Raw genomic sequence first — 16,960 nt, 5'->3', positions numbered from 1 at the left:
TTTTGTTGATATAAATAGAAATCCAAACGCAATTTCGTCTTCCCATATTTGAGAATTATAATTAATAATAAAATAAAATGACCATATTTTTAATACCCTTAATTATTATATTTCCCAGCAGGTAGAAGGTATTACTGCGGTACATGTTGTAAAACAATGTGGTTAACTATATTATAATAGCAATTTTTAACCTTGTGTTATCCAAACTTTACTTGTAAGATTCATGATTCGTACTTTGAAGGCATGCATGTAAACGAAGTTAACAGCTTTATTGTGATTTTTTACTGTGTGTATGCATTTAAATTATAGAGATAATATTATGATAATATATATCACCTCTGATCTGACACCCCCTCTCTTTTTCATATTTAATATTAGCTTTACAATATTATTCTCTTTCCCTTGGCCATTGGAAATAGAGCTAGCTTCCGATTTTTTAAGGGTTTGTTTGGTCAAGTCCAACCTCTAGTAGCTTGTTGCTTTCAGATGATTGATTCACTTCCAATTTATTAACCATTTTTCAAGAAAATATTAACCATTTATAAATAATAAAAAAATTGATTAATTAAATGGTGAGAAATAAAGAAAAAGAATAGGAGAGTGAGTTGGAATGTGCAATGCCCCTTTGTACTATAGTTTTATCAACTAAATTACCCTATTGGTATTGTATTTACCTTGTTCCAAACATACAATACGTGCATATATTTGTTTGTGAGATAAATCAATTATATTCATATTTATAATAAAAAATATTATTTTTGAAATGATGTAAATAAAATATATATCCCACAAAATTGATCAATATACCGCCTCATATGATTTTGCTTCATTGGACGTCGACTTATCGAAGGTTACTTAGGTTGAGTTGTGCGTGTGGTTTTTATATTAAATTATATGCACAACTTTTAAAGTTTTACATATTCCTTTGTCATATTTGTGGCTTTCCATTATACATTCTTCAATTAAGTTGGAGTTAAGGTTTTTATTCTCCCAGATAATAATGATGTAGCAATTTTTTATTTACCATAATAATGGCACAAATAAGTAGTAATAAACATAAAAGAGTGTGAGATTTTTTTTTATATATATAAAAAGTCTAGGCAAAAACTTGTGTGAGACGGTCTCACGGGTCGTATTTGTGAGACGGATCTCTTATTTAGGTCACCCATGAAAAAGTATTACTTTTGATGCTAAAAGTATTACTTTTTATTGTGAATATGGGTAGGATTGACCCGTCTCACGGATTATGACCCGTGAGACGGTCTCACATGAGACTCACTCAAAAGTCTATATAGACTTATACGGTTATAATGTAATAAATTCACTTTTCCTGAAAATAAATTATGAGAAAGAAAATTGATTGTGACGAATGACCTACTCAGCGATATTACTAGCATTTAAAATTTCCTTGATATTGACAATTCGAAAAGAATAAAATTATTTTTAAAAAATAATATTATTAAAAAAAATATTATTTAATTATCATACAAGAGGACAGCTGCTTTATTCGAAGCTTTCTGATTGGTTCAAACTTCCAAGCTTATACGCTGGATATAGTACTATATATTTTTAATTGGAACATTCAGATTAGATTATTTATTTCTCAAAGTTTATTTTTACGTATTAATTATCTAAATTATTGAATTAAATTAAAAAAGCTTTGTCAAGCTGTTAATGGACTGTCCCTTTTTCTTTCTTTCTTTCTTTTTCTGATGTGTCATTATTTGTTAACCTCGGAACTTGAAATACGAATTAATTAATTCATATATAGAATCAAGGAATCTTCGCAAATTTGCTTTGTAAATTAAATTCATAAAACGACCGAGTAAATTCGAGAAATGAAATTATTTGTGTCGGCTTTACTAAGAGTTTGTAATGATTATTTTACTTGTTTATTAGTTAATAAATATATATATATATATATATATAAATATATATATATAGAAGAAAACATCAACAAAAATCTTCAAGAAAATAGTACAAATCGAAAGACGATAAAACTAAATCAATGTGATTTTAAATGTTTTTCATGCAAATTGTGATGATTACAAAGGCCATGAATTTTCACGACATAGTACGATCATAATTACAATGTCCAAATTATACTCAAGATGATCGCCCTTTTTAGGAAGGTAATCATGTAACCCAAATTTTTTGGTAAGTAATTAACATTTTTTTAATAGCTGAAAATGGCTTGTTTCTCTCTAACAATTTATTTCTATTTATATAACAACGGGTGGATGCATGGAACTAAAAAATGGGTTAGGTACTTAACAAAAAGAAAAGTGGAATTGGTCTCGAGCCTTAATCAATAAGAGCGAAAGCACGTTTTCAGGTTTGAATAATTATGTCAAACCCATTATTGTATTTGCACGAAGGTTTAGAAATATACTGCGTACGAAATGAAATCAATCGGTATTAATTTAAGATAACATGGAGACTTAATTTTTTTTTTTTTAATAGCATGCGAATAAAAGTTTGGTGGTCAAACATCAAGATGAACAAAATATATTGACCATACTTTGGAGTAACGATAATAACAACACCGAAGATTTTTGCAAAAATTTAAATTTAGATGGGATCATGTCGTAGATCTCTTATGATACGGTTTAACATATCTTTCTTCTTGATAGAGATCAATCATGTTCATATCTACAATAAAAAAATAATTTTTTTTGACATAACAAATAATATTTTTTCGTGAGTGACTCAAATAGAATATCTGTCACACAAAATTGACAAGTGAAACCTACTTACATGAGTGTTCGTGAATAAAAAAAATACATATTTCAAACAATTTAAATTATTAATATCACGAGTTAGAAACTTTAAATTATATACAACATCACAACTTATCCATATTTCCATGTTTGTCGCAATATCCCAATATTTCAAGATGGTTCTGTCAAATTATCCCGAAATGAATATAATAGGCGACACAAATTAGTTAAATAGTTGATCACTCTTTCAATTTGGCTACCTAATGTATGATTGATTATCCATTATTTTTCATCATATATATGACCAATTGATGATTAAACATAGTGGACTCACACATTTTCTTCTACTTTTTGAGTATATTGCGAATTGAGTATTTGATAAGATTCTAACCGTTGATGTAGAGTGAAAAAAAGGTGCATTATTTCTTTCCTTGTATATTTTTTAGTTTATGTAGAATTTTTTTTACGGGACATGTTTTTAAAGGTCACACACACTGTGTGTATTTGTTTTCCCAAAAAAAAAAAAATTAGTATGTATTGAACAAAAAAGTAAAGCTTGATTGGCAAGAATATCGTTAAATTTGATATATCCAAATAAAATCGTCGTCTAAATTAGAATTAAGGGAGACATTGAAACGTTGGACTCTCGTGCACGTAGACGTCGCTCCAACGAAGCCTCGAATGCTCAAGTCAACGATACCGGAAAAGGTCCGAGAGCTTGAATACTGAATAGGCAAAATGAAAACTTACTTGCAACTGAGGATTGAAAGGCTCTGCGGACTTAGACCCTTTGTGTGGGCTTAAGAAATTTAGTTGGGCTTTAATCTTGAATTGTGATAGGCCTTAATGGATATCAATTAATAATTAAACTTATTTTATTGGGTTAAATAATGACATTGAAAAATGATTTTAAAAACTATTAAAAAACAACTATTTTTGATAAATTATGTTGATGGACAAGGATGTTATTATTATTTTTGTTTATCAGAATTTAATTTGTAAAAGATAAAAATTATAGAAGAGGCCTTTGCACGTAACGCTTAATTAGAGTAGTTTTTTTGGGCTAAAGTGCTTACAGTTACATTCATGAGGGAAGGTGGTTTCATCACGAATAAACGAAGAGTCGTTGTGTTTACAAGAAACGTGTTTGTCTCGAGCGAGCGGAAACGTTTTTTAGTGCTGGCCGTTGAATTATGCTTCATCAGAACCCTAATCTAGTACTCACCCGTACGATAAAAGGGTACAAGTTCCTGAAAACCTAGCAGGAGCTCAAGAGTCATCCTTTTACAAATTAATTATAAGTATTAATGATTTATTTTAGGTTTAAAATCGGTTTCTTTCGTAATAGTTGTATAGATTCCTCGCGAAATATTTCGTGTTATTGTTCCATTTGTTTTTTTTTATTGCACCAATTGGCCCTGCGCAATTATGAGTCAGCCGTTGCGAAGAAAATTCGAGATAAAGGTATATTCGGTGCTAAAGACTCAATCTTTTGGGAAAATATAGGGTTGGGTTCATATTTGAATGTTAATTCAACTTTTGTTTTGCCAAAAGAAATCTCTAAAACGAAGATTCAGTAGAATTATTTTTGGTTATTGAAGTGCAAACCAAAATGATGAGAATCAGTTAACTGAATCCCGATGTGGAGTTTGTAAATCTAACACCGGTCTTCAAAGTTCTCTGATTGATTTGCTGCTTAATTTGCAGTATCTCTGGATTGTTTTCTGATAGACTTATTACTCGATTTGATGTATTTTATGGTATCCACTTTTTTAAAAGAAAAAGTGGAATGACTTTGATGTTTTTTTTCCCCAAAAAATATGGGCTTTTATTCCTTTCTCCATTTTTGGCATTCGCATTGAAATTCTATTGGGATATGATAACGGATGACCAAAACTGAAATCAGGCTCCCATCTTTTTTAAATGAGATACATGATTTTTTATGCACATGTTAATGTCGGTTTGTTTTGGTTAGTAGCCTGAAAGATGCTATCTTGTTCTGGTTGTGACTTGTGAATCCTCGTGATATTTTGGTTGAGGGAAATCGGCCAAAGAGCAGAGCAAAATGATGAGATAGTTTAATCTGAATTTCATTTGTTGAATCAGATGCATAAATGGTCTTCAAAGTTCTCTGATTGCTTTGCAGATTGGTCCTCATCAGTCATCACTTATGGAGCTCTTTGTATAGTAGACATGAAATGGAACCTTTGGAAATTTTGGCATTCTCCAGTGTAGCTAAAGAATTATTTGCTATTTTTATACTAATACACTACTCAAATTCATTTGAAACTTCTGCTTATTTTAAAACTACAACACTGTTGACTTCATTTCAGATGCGTTTCGTCTTCTTCAACACCCACACTAGAATACATTTTAATCTTTGTATTCTGTTTGGTATGTCTGTGTGTGCACATCAGATTAGTTGGTTGCAATATATGAAGTTAACTCAAGGGCATCTACTGCCCCCATTTTCTTCATATCTTGCTTGATGACATGCCATTATGTTTCATAAGTCGTTTGATTAAATTTTTAACACTAAAACATCAATATGAAGTTTGCCTAGAAAGTTTTAGCACCATAATACATATTCGGGTGTAACCTTCTGCCCAGATTATACAAGCATGGTGCAATATTGACATATTCTTCAACCACTGCCCATTGTGATATTTTGACCAAGTGGTTAGAATCTTGGAATTATGAAGATTACGTCATATTAATTTGTTTCTTGAACATTCGTTTTGAACCAAAGCTTGATTAGATCATATGTTTAAGAATGTGTTGTTTACTGTGGGAATTTTTTTGGATTCAATTTGAAGTATGGCGTTGGACTGAGAAGCTGTGCATGAAAGTCTAATGGAGGATGGTGAAGCCCTTGTTGGTTTTTTGTAATTCTTGGTGATTAATTCATAATTTATGACACCAGGACTTTATTTCATATTAAAAAATTGATTCAACTATATTGAGCCATTTTTCACGTAGATATAAATTTTCGAAGATTTTTTTACTAATGTTTTGAGTAGCAAGTATCTCTCATCACGGCACTCAAGCTTCTTCCAAAATACCTATCCTATTTGTATATATTTGTTAGAATAGAGTATAACTTTTTTTTTTGACATCTTTGGAAGTGCATCTTCCTCATCAATTTATTTTTCAGCCCTTTGAATTTGTATTTTTTTTTATTGAGAGTATAACTATGATATTGTTTCAGACTACAAATATATAATGCAAATATCCGTATTATTGAAGGTACTTGAGCTGTGGATTTAAGACTTGTTTATCTCGGTCAAAGAAATTACAAGGAGAAAATTAAATCTACCTAAATAAATTAGAAAAAGGGTGGCAAAGTATTGGAATCAAAAGCCTTATAACATAGTATATTAAATAGATAATGCTACATCTTTTCCTTTTCAATGGGGTATTTTTCCAAGGTTTTAAAAATGGATGTGACGACCTAAATATCAAATTTCAAGCCTTCTAACACAGTATGGTAATAGATACTGCTACATCTTTTCCTTTTCAAAGGTGTATTACTCCAAGGTTTTTAAATAAGTAAAATGTGACGACGTTAGTATCAAGTTTCAAACGAAGTTTTCATAATCAGATCAAGAATTGGATCGGTTTATTTTGAAAATTGGTTCAACCGATCCGAAAACATGAAGTGTGACGACGTGAATATCAAGCTTCAAGCAATGTTTTTAAGCGGACAGGGAATCAAGCTGGTTTATCTGGAAAAACAATTCAACCGATCAGCGACAATCGGACTGGAAAACCGATATATTATATTATATAAACAAATTATAGTTATATGTTTTTTAAAAAACAAAAACGATAAATAACAATAAATTGTTATTTTTTATTTTGTTAATTTTAATATCATTATTATTAATGTATTTCATATGATTTATTGTCATTCTTTTTATCAATATTAATATATGATTTTTTATTTAAATATGTAAAAATATTATATTTATCAAAATAAATAAAAATACTAAAATTGTAAAAAATCCAAGGGCCGGGGTTTGATAAATTTATTTATTTTTGTATGATTTAATTAGAAACCCCTATTTAACGGCGTCTCCATGCACTAAAATCTGATATCTCGTCACTTCTTATCCTCGTCACCGCAAAAACTATCCCATTCTTTGAACGGTCAGATTTCAAGAATGGGAAGTTTCCTCAGGCCATTGCCAGCAGTTGGCTTCGCATGTCAGTCGCGGATACCCAATACAGTTATAAGGAAACCTCATATTTCCATGTTGACTGCAACTGCTTCGGCAAAACATGTCTACTTTAATCATGATGGTTCAGCCACAAGGAAACTCCTGGTAATTACTGCATTGATGTTGCTTAATTTTGAATGCGGTATCAAGATTTTCACTTGGGTGGCTCGTAAGATAACTTTTAGAAAAAAATAGAGGTGAAAATCGCTGCGGTTGACAGATTTTCAGTCGAAGGTTGCCGCATACTAGCGGCGAATAAAAAAAAATCAAATTTGCATGTATTCTTTGGGGAAATGTGATAAAAATATGGGTTCGTCCGTGTTACCGCTCTACAATCCCTGCTCTGTGCAGTGGCCGAGAGAGAGCGAGTAAAAGGAGGTCGGCGACTCGCTTGAGTTTTTTGTAAACATTAACATTGTATGATAGTCATTGAACTTTTAGCATTTTATTTTCTCAGCTCCAGTTTGGTTAACAATAGTTTGTTGTGTAGGCAGGGGTGGATAAAGTGGCAGAGCTGATTGGGGTAACGATGGGTCCAAAGGGAAGGAATGTGGTGCTGCAGAACAAGTATGGACCTCCAAAGATAGTAAATGATGGGGAAACTGTTCTTAAAGAGGTACGACCGTACTACATTGATGTATTCTATCTTTACCGTGTTTTAATTGGTTTTATGGACCAATGAGATAAACTTTTGGAGAGCATGATGTAATAAATTGGTTGGACGCCTTTTAAGAATCTTGTTTATTTCTTTTGTTGGAATAAACTCGCACATTGATTCAGGTGTTGTAATAGTTAGTATACATGCTCAACTACCATTTAATGACCATTCTCCATTTTCATTGTTGCATTTAGATTGATGGTTTTCTTTTTATCTCTTAAATATATTATGGTTACTAGTAAAGATTGAGCTGGAAGATCCTCTAGAAAATGTTGGTGTAAAACTGGTGAGACAAGCTGGAGCTAGGACAAATGATCTTGCCGGTGACGGCTGCACTACATCTATAGTGCTTGCTCGTGGTCTTATCGCCGAGGGTGTGAAGGTACAGCATTGAGAGTTCGACCATGTCATGACTAATAATCCTTCCATTCGTGTAATGAAAGCCTTGTAGAACTAATATATGACAATCTGTAGGTTATTGCAGCGGGTGTGAACCCAGTTCAAATCTCACGAGGAATTGAGAAAACGGCTAGAGCCCTCATACCTGAACTCAAATTGATGTCCAAAGAGGTATGGAGTTTTGAGGATCGCTGTTCATTTTTCCAGATTATTTGTAATAACGAGAAACCCCTCTCTGTATTAATTATTTAACGAAGGGATTTTCAAACATAACGAATTAAGTCCACGTTTCTCTAATATTTTCAGGTTGAGGACCATGAACTTGCTGATGTTGCTGCCGTTAGTGCAGGAAACGATTATACAGTGGGAAATATGATTTCTAATGCTCTTCGACGAGTAGGAAGAAGCGGTTTTATAACAATTGAGAAAGGGAATTATGCTGAAAATAATCTAGAAATTGTTGAAGGAATGCAGTTTGACCGAGGATACTTATCTCCTTATTTCGTCACTGACCGCCAGAAGATGGCTGTGGAGTTTCACGATTGCAAAGTGCAAATCTTTTTTGTTTACCTCTCTCTTATTCGTTCAAAGTAAGTAGTGTGGGATCTAATATATGTGGATGCAGTTGCTTTTGGTTGACAGAAAGATTGTAAATCCAAGAGAGTTGTTCAAGATATTGGATGATGCCGTCAAAGAAAAATACCCAATTGTCATAGTAGCAGAGGGAATCGAGCAAGAAGCTCTGGCACCTGTAATTCGGAACAAACTGAGGGGAGTTTTGAAGGTAGCTGCCATTAAAGCTCCGGCCTTTGGCGTGCGGAAGAGCCATTATCTGGATGATATTGCTATTTTGACAGGAGGTATTGAGACAAGTATATTTTGATTCAACAAAGAATGAATCCTTAAGATCAAAGTGGTGCACATTTAAAAAATATATCTTTCGTCTGAAGATTTCTTCCATCTTTCATCCGAAAATTCAACATACATATTAATTGGGTGCATCATTTTGTCCTACATTAATGCTGTCATTTATTTATTTTGCCGACAGGAACGGTAATCAGGGATGATATGGGATTGACACTTGAAAATGCACATAGAGATATGTTGGGGTCTGCTTCTAAAGTCGCAATAACAAAAGACTCGACGTTAATAGTGACAGATGGAAGCACTCAAGATGCTGTGAAAGAGAGAGTTTCTCAGATTCAAAGGCTTGTCGAGGTGTGATAACTATATGTTTACTTTCTTAAATTCATCAATCAAACACATTCTTAAATTCATCAATCAAACAACCAACACATTCTTTCAAGAAATCCTCAAAAATTGCCTGCTTTACAACCCTTTTCCAATTTCTTGAATCTGGACAGGGGGACCTTAAATTCAGAGCTAATAACTAAGGCTTCCTTTTACAGAATACTGCGGAAAAATTTCAGAAGAAAATATTGAATGAACGGATAGCGAGGTTGTCAAGTGGTATAGCAATTCTTCAGGTGGGAGCACAAACTGTTGTCGAGTTAAAGGATAAACAACTTAGAGTTGAAGATGCTCTAAATGCAACTAAGGTAGCTAGCTACTTATTCTTAATCACTTCATGGATATCAAGTAGCTGTTCTTTTACTAAATGCCTGCCTCCTCTTTTCACTAGGCTGCAATTGAGGAAGGAGTAGTAGTTGGCGGTGGTTGTTGCCTACTAAGGCTGTCCACGAAGATTGACAGTATTAGAGAACAGTTGGATAATGAAGAGCAAAAAGTACTTTCTAAGTTTTTTTTTCTTCATGAGTTGGAATTTTTTTTTAATGCAATATTCATATAATAGCTACTTCCTTAGTTGGATTTTCCATCAAAATATATTACTATTTTGTGTACTTGCTCGTTTCGGTGGTTGGGGTTTCCATTAAAGTATGTACTATTTGCGTGTACTTATTAATTCATGACCTGGTGACGTTGGCCTGATAATGTGTGTTCAGATTGGAGCAGATATATTAAAAAGAGCTTTGACATACCCTGCAAGGCAGATTGCAAAAAATGCTGGTGTAAATGGGAACACTGTTATTGAAAAGGTCTCTCCGCTTTAATCTATTATAAGTCTGCAACGTAACGTTCTAGATTCGACGACTATTCTACTGTATCAAGACGAGTCTTTCTAGAGTGCTTATGTCCTTACTCGCATGCACCTTAGAAAATTTGCCGGGAGTCACCCATCTCAAAATTGTCCAAAGACTCGTCTGGGTACATTGGAGACAGTCGTCGAATCTGGTGCTCTAAATACAATTCAAGTAAAATTTTGTGTAGTATGAACCGATGAAAAAAGCTTCGTTATGTAACATTTTGGAAGTTCCGGGTGCAGATTCTGTCATCAGGTGACTTAAGGTATGGATATAATGCTGCAAAAGGCAGATACGAGGACTTGATGGCTGCTGGAATCTTGGATCCTACTAAGGTGAAACTGAGGTTTTTTTCTTTTTCTTTTCAAATATCACTTAGAGCTGACCCGTGAGGATCTTTTGTATGCCAAAACAGGTTGTTCGTTGTTGCTTGGAGCATGCATCCTCTGTGGCTAAGACGTTTTTGACATCGGATGCAGTTGTCATTGAAATTAAGGATCCTGTTTCCAGACATATCAGGAAACCAATGCCAACATCTGGTAACAGACATGTTTCGTTTCTGCATCATTTGAGTTTAGCTAAAGAGATGCTTCCTTATCATGTGTCGTGAATGAGTTCGAGTTTTCTTGATCATTTAGGCGTTGGACCGGTTAGCATTTAGCATGTTTGAAGGAAGGGGATGATCTTCATTTTTCTGGCCGTCTTTAACAATATGATGCTGCTGATCTGTGAAGAAAGGATTATTGATATATCTTGTATAGCAGCTGCATCAGTGTAATTGTAAATACTGGCGTGGCATATATGATCAAATTAACTCGGTTGATTCGATATAGCATAGAATACAGGTGGGACGATAAAGAGGTCACCTTTCCGAATTTGACGTAATTTATTTTTTTGAAACCAACTCAAAGCCTTCATTAAAATAAAATAGGGTACAATGATAAAAACAGAAGCAGTCGTAAAAAACACGAGAACTAATGCAAGAATGGGCGACGGTAACAAATATACGAGCAGTCATATTTAGGTTATTTATGAGACGGCTTTCACAAATTTTTCTATGTCAAACGAGTAAACCTTATCGATATTCACAATAAAAAATAATACTTTTAGCATAAAAAGTAATTTTTTTCATTCATGACTCAATAAAAGATTTATCTCACAAAATATGATTCATGAGATCGTCTAACACAAGTTTTTGTCTAAACGCTGTGTCTACTGCCGACAAACTCAAAATCTACTCAAAGGTAACGTTTGGTTGGGGTGATTGGGTAGGATAGATAATTTTATCCTACTCTATCCGGCGTTTGGTTGGGTGATTATTTAACCAAGTCAATCCCTCTTATGAATGATTAGGTTATATTAGTTAGGTTAAAATAATACATCCTCACCCCTAGGATTATTTATCCCTCTCTTAATACCACCTATTTTTCCAATTTTGCCCTTCTCCTAAATTCAAACTCACCACCACTTCCCGCCTAAAATCAAACTTACCGCCACTTCCCGCCACCGACTGCCGCCTCCACAACCGCCGCGGCCGACCAACGGTCGACCGCCGACGGACCGCCAACCGCAGCCGAGGCACCGGCCGTCCATTGTTTAGCGACGGTTTGTAAAAAACCGTCGCAAATAGCGACGGTTTGTTTTCAAACGGTCGCTAAATGTCAAATTTTTTAGTAACTAAAATAATTCAAACCCAGATCGGCGACGGTTTCTCAAAAACCGTCGCTATTAAAACCGTCGCTAATAGCGACGGTTTTTAAAATCCGTCGCTATTTTTCCGGAAACTAGCCACCATTTCCGCCCGGCCGCCGCCGTCGCGTAGGGGAAGGGCAATTTCGTCTTTTCATCCAAAAATTCAAAATTATCCTACACTTAAAAATCTTACCAAACATAATATTATTTTACACCATATATTACAATCTTACCAAAATCATTTACGTACTAATCATTAGTTTATCCTATCCTTCCAACCAAACGCAGCCAAAATGTATTATTTTAGTAATGAAATGCGAACCCCAAGACCAAGAGAAGGATACAGCGATGAATTATTATTTTTTTATAAAATAGATTATATAAAATTCTCCATTTTCCAGATGATGATTTTTCAGGAAGCGAGCTGAATGGAGAAAAAACTAATTTAAATTATTTTGAAACCTCTTGGTAAATTTAAATATTTTGAAAAAATACCAGTGTATTATAAAATCTAAAATAAATTAGTGGTGATACAGCATAAATAATGTATTATTTACTTAAAATATATAATAAAAAAAACCTGCCGTAACCTCGTTTACACAAAAAATGGCAAAAAAACGTGGAACGTTTATTTTCGGAGCTCACGGTATTTGGTTGGACCGCAAGAACTGCGGCTGTGTCAGCTGCCTGGCTATGTGTCGACCTTCCCAAGACGAAAACTTTCCCTTGCAGAAACCCAAATCCTCATCCTCATCTATATAACGTATCTCTACCTGTTTGCATTATCGTGCTACAAGATAAACCCAGAGCCCCTTGACTCGAATAAAGAATCGTACAATTGATTCAAGAAAGTAAGGGGGCGAAATGGTTTTCTTGATGATGGGATTAAGTGTGCAATGCGTGCTGGACTTTATGGTGGCTGGAGTTTCGCTGATGCTTGGGTTGGGTTTTTTTGCATTCGTCGCTTCTATTCTTTGCTCTGCTGCTTTCATTCAAAACGCCAAAGAGATTTCTTGATGTTCAAGATCGTGGGTTTTAGTGAGTATTGGCAGTGGATGTTTCTCTCTTTTCATTCTGTTTGATTTTAATTATTCGTTCATGATTGTCTAATTTGTGGGTCTTGATCCCAATTTAACTGTGTTTTTTACCGTGTTCATTTTGTTTTTGTACTGACCTCGTTCCACAATAATTACCAGTTTTGGTTAGTGCAACTGATGTACCTGATTTACAGAGTTTGCAAGAATATATAAATAGTTTAAATATGTATCTCTGCAGTTTTGAAGTCTTTGTTATCATAATTTTGAGTTTGGAAGCAAAATTTTGGAAGACAAGTAAAATTTACGGGTTTTGTATAGGCTCTTAAGAATGTAGCTGACATGGATAATAACATATTTTTAGAAAAAATAGTCATAAAATCTGAAATTTTTATATTTCCTGGATGTAAGGGATATTTCAATTGAAGTGGCTGTAATTTGGAGCTCTTGGAGAGGATATTATTTGTCCTTTTGTATCAATTCCACGTTTCTACAGCTGCGTTCTTCTTTGTATGCCTAATTGGTGTTATGATACAATTGATACATCATCTCGATTGTTCCACCTGAAACTTTTTCCCGATTCTCATTTGAAGTATATAAGTGAATGTATTTTCTTTGTGCTTTCTGGTATTCCTTGTTAACATTGGGAAATGACTTGCATTTAGATATGTTTGCATAGTATCTTGTGAAGGAACCACATTCTCTAGTGATACTTTCTGCTAAAACAATCAGACAGTCGGAATTAAAACACACAATTAAGAATTGGTGTATACCAGTTAGAGCAGAAGAAATACATATAGCTGTGACACATGCTTTCCGAAGAACAAAATCTTTCATGTTAGTGATTAGTTTCAGATACTATCTACACAGTACGTTTGGATTTCAAAAGATATTTATTCATGAACTCTCGCGATTTCATTGAAATCGCATTTTGCATGACACCTATGCTAGGCGTTGTTCTATGATTTTTAGAGTAAGCTAAGGGGGATCATTTGCTTTTACATTAGGAAAACATTAAGTAAAAATGATCCGCATGTTTCTTTTCAAGAAGTACTGTCCATGAAACCGAGGAAAATACCGTTAGTAGCAAGACACGAAAAAGAAAAGAAATGCATTCACATAGACTCTTTTTGCCATTGCCATTTGTCTTCGACTATTGATAGATTTTCTCTCTTCTTATTTGTTATGGTAATGATTTCTGAACGAAATTGCAGGTTAGAAATTGATAAGAGTTGCTTCATATGTGTTCCCCTAGGATTTAGCTACTTCTGTATCGACTTCTTGAGAATAAAATGGTTGTCCTCGTCGAAATGGCTTGTTATTTGGAGACTGCACAAGATGCAAATTGTCGAGATAATATTTGTGCTGGTTAGGAGATTTTGCATTTCATCATGTTTGAGTTTGGTTCAAACACCTATGATGCAATAAATATGTAAGAATACATGTCTTGCATTCTATTATAAAGTTTGTTTGGTTCAAACACATATGATACAATAAATATGTAAGAATCATGTCTTGCGTTCTATGCATACAAATGACAATCCTTTTCTTTTTCTTTCTTTTTTTCCCAACAAAAACCGTTTATGCCTGGTTATCGAACTCCCACCCTATAGAACAAAACAAACAAGGAAAAGTATATTACACCTCTCACCCGGAAAATAACAAAAATCTACCCTACAACTATTAGCACCGGGAAGAGCGATTCCATTTGTTTTTAAATTCGAAATATTTGAATGCGGAATCATTAAAACTTTTGTCCACAATGGTCCAGTTACACACAGGCCTATGTATTTCCTTGAGAAATTAAGAAAGAATGATACCAGCTGTATGCGTTGATGTAGTTTACAACTTCGGACAAATTATGGAATTATAATGAACATAAAGTCGAGATACAACATTCAATGTGTGTACCGACAGATGTAAGATCAATGGGAAACATTCAATCTATGCCACACGTCTGTTTAAACGTCACAAACTAGAAAGGGAGTTTATTAAATAATAATAATAAAGGCTTCTTCCGAACCACCTGCACGAGCTGCCTAAATGGCTGATCTTTTGACTCTTGAAATCGCATGAAACATGAATCATAAACTACAAAATTTGTGTACCGACCTAAAACAGGATCAATTCCCATGTATAATCTTCGGATGCAACTGATAAGTAACACCTATAATTTTTTGTCTGATATTTCGCGACTGTTTCCTTTAGTTTCAGACTTCGATATTTCGCCACTGTTTCCTTTAGTTTCAGACTTCTCCTCTTCAACCTTCATCTTCTCACCGCTTTTCTTCCTATCCTCCTTTTTATGACATTTCTCACCACCACATAATTTTGTTTCATTTTTCTTCCCTGTATTGCTCAAACGTTTTCGATCACTAGGTCCGGAGGAGGCATCAGAAGCCATGGAGTCATCCGTATCCATATTTTCAGCATCATCTTCCGGTTCTTGTTGATTTACTCCTTCATCCATGCTGGAACCGCATTCATCGTCTTCATGTTGAGTGGGATCGTCTTCTTTGTCCGGTGAAGAAGCTATGTATGCGGTCCATCCGGATTCATTGCTGCTACATTCTTCAGCGCCTTAAACAATATCAGAACAACTCATTTGTCAAAAACGAAAAAGAAAGTTCAAAATAAAGATGTTTGTAATATCTTTCAAGAAAGCATGAATTACTCATTTGCTGCTATGCAATCAGCAAAATCTGCAATCTTCTTTGAACAGATAAAGATTAAATGCCCTTCTCATCTATTCGGTTCGTTCTAGCATAGAAAACGTTCATTTTTAAAGAGAAATCACTCATCAGCTGTATCTGCACAATAATTTACATGTAAGAACACAAAGCAAACAGACATTGAAACCCTCTTTCTTTTACTAACTCCGCTCTCTACTTCATAAATATATAGCTGCTTACGAAATGGCAAAATACAGAGAAGGCCCACGCTACAAAACGACAAAAGAATGTAGAAGGATCAATGATTTCAACTAGCTAGAGGAGACCTTATTCAGAGCTCATTTAAATATGCATAGCGTTAATTCTCTGTCTTGTCATCAGCTAGTAGCAGCCCTTCATGTGAATCATGCAGTGAATCCAACTACGTTTTTGGCATTTTGTACGGGGTTAAATTGGATGAAAGAATTGGTATGTAATATGGTTCATTTTGCGACACAACATGGTGTCTTTCTCCTTGTTGGACTATTTTTTGGGGTTTATGGCATGCCTCCCTTAATGTTTGCGCATTAGATATGAACTCTGATTGTTATTGAATAAATGAGAGCCCATATCTGATAGAGATTGAATATAATGTAAATACAGTGTCTCTATTTAGTGTGACGAATCATGAAAAAAATTTATCTACTCTTCTCTCTTTCAGCCAGTTCATCCTTTTGGGGCATCATTAAGAGCTTTCGGTACTATTAAAGTGTTCTGTTTGTAGTTGAGATCCAATCCAAATTATATTGTCTTGTTTCTTTTTTTTTTTTTTAAAGATAACAATAATTTACCCGCTGCAATAGGTAGGCTGGTTCACTATCTTTTCTCTCTTTGTATCACCAGAAATACTAGACATGCTATGTTATACAGTACAACAAATTAAGTTAGATCTTCCACGACTTCAAACGATAGCCTTGAATGATTTGACAAACCCTTTTGTCTGATTGCAATATGTTTCGTCACTAAAAGTCGTATATCCTGTAATAAATGAACTCGTCAAGAAATACAATACAAGCCGTTCAATTCTTGCACTGGAAATTTATGAAAGTTTAGCACCATATCCATTTTCATGGAAAATTATTTGAAGTTATCCACTTTGTTAAGAGTGTTGGTTGGAAATTTGCACTCCGATCCGAAAGGGATAAAGTGGTCAGACAATATATACATTGGCCGACTAGAGTTTTCATTTCTTTGGCTTATTATCTGTTCGGATTTGGACAAGAAAGGTCCCTTGCATTCGTCTTGTCTGTTGAATAGTCTAACCTTTTAATTAACCCGATAGTTGTCTGTCTTCACCATATTGATCTAGAACACGCGAAATACGTAAACATGTGTGCTGGAGGATATCCCTACAAAGTACACGTATAAATGAATGAGTATTTTGGGTGGTGTTCAGGGGGCATAAATGAATAGAATTGGCTCTT

General features: G+C 34.2%; 3 protein-coding genes and 2 non-coding genes across 8 annotated transcripts; 4 read left to right on the top strand and 1 right to left on the bottom strand.

Annotated features, from left to right (window-relative positions):
* Positions 1 to 4,326: 4,326 nt before the first annotated feature.
* LOC140811019 (small nucleolar RNA R160) lies at positions 4,327 to 4,409 on the top strand. The gene has a single exon (XR_012113412.1). It is a non-coding gene; the product is annotated as a small nucleolar RNA R160 (small nucleolar RNA).
* A 370-nt stretch (positions 4,410 to 4,779) lies between these two features.
* On the top strand, positions 4,780 to 4,860 carry LOC140811018 (small nucleolar RNA R160). The gene has a single exon (XR_012113411.1). It is a non-coding gene; the product is annotated as a small nucleolar RNA R160 (small nucleolar RNA).
* A 1,937-nt stretch (positions 4,861 to 6,797) lies between these two features.
* LOC140810045 (chaperonin 60 subunit beta 4, chloroplastic-like) lies at positions 6,798 to 10,927 on the top strand. 4 transcript variants are annotated; one of them, XM_073167850.1, is made up of 14 exons: positions 6,907 to 7,045; positions 7,161 to 7,318; positions 7,435 to 7,556; positions 7,843 to 7,980; positions 8,073 to 8,168; positions 8,304 to 8,546; positions 8,623 to 8,857; positions 9,046 to 9,215; positions 9,407 to 9,556; positions 9,640 to 9,744; positions 9,962 to 10,054; positions 10,342 to 10,434; positions 10,515 to 10,638; positions 10,738 to 10,927. In XM_073167850.1, the coding sequence occupies exons 3-14, from the start codon at positions 7,470 to 7,472 to the stop codon at positions 10,758 to 10,760; spliced, it is 1,557 nt and encodes a 518-aa protein (XP_073023951.1). In that variant the 5' UTR covers positions 6,907 to 7,045; positions 7,161 to 7,318; positions 7,435 to 7,469; the 3' UTR covers positions 10,761 to 10,927. The 4 variants fall into 4 exon arrangements, with proteins under 4 accessions (XP_073023949.1, XP_073023951.1, XP_073023950.1 ...); XM_073167849.1 differs by having other exon boundaries at positions 7,431 to 7,556; XM_073167848.1 differs by lacking the exon at positions 7,161 to 7,318 and having other exon boundaries at positions 6,798 to 7,045; positions 7,431 to 7,556.
* A 1,459-nt stretch (positions 10,928 to 12,386) lies between these two features.
* LOC140810674 (uncharacterized) lies at positions 12,387 to 12,829 on the top strand. The gene has a single exon (XM_073168543.1). The coding sequence runs from the start codon at positions 12,656 to 12,658 to the stop codon at positions 12,806 to 12,808; it is 153 nt and encodes a 50-aa protein (XP_073024644.1). The 5' UTR covers positions 12,387 to 12,655; the 3' UTR covers positions 12,809 to 12,829.
* A 1,832-nt stretch (positions 12,830 to 14,661) lies between these two features.
* LOC140809534 (uncharacterized) lies at positions 14,662 to 16,123 on the bottom strand. The gene is made up of 2 exons (XM_073167185.1): positions 15,500 to 16,123; positions 14,662 to 15,405 (listed from the first exon to the last, which is right to left on the bottom strand). Exons 1-2 carry the CDS (start codon positions 15,501 to 15,503, stop codon positions 14,993 to 14,995), a joined length of 417 nt encoding a protein of 138 aa, XP_073023286.1. The 5' UTR covers positions 15,504 to 16,123; the 3' UTR covers positions 14,662 to 14,992.
* Positions 16,124 to 16,960: the final 837 nt, after the last annotated feature.

This window comes from Primulina eburnea, chromosome 13 (assembly GCF_022965805.1).
Source record: "Primulina eburnea isolate SZY01 chromosome 13, ASM2296580v1, whole genome shotgun sequence".
NCBI lineage: Eukaryota > Viridiplantae > Streptophyta > Magnoliopsida > Lamiales > Gesneriaceae > Primulina > Primulina eburnea.
Note: the sequence above shows the minus strand (reverse complement) of the source record. Positions and strands in the feature narration are given on the sequence as shown.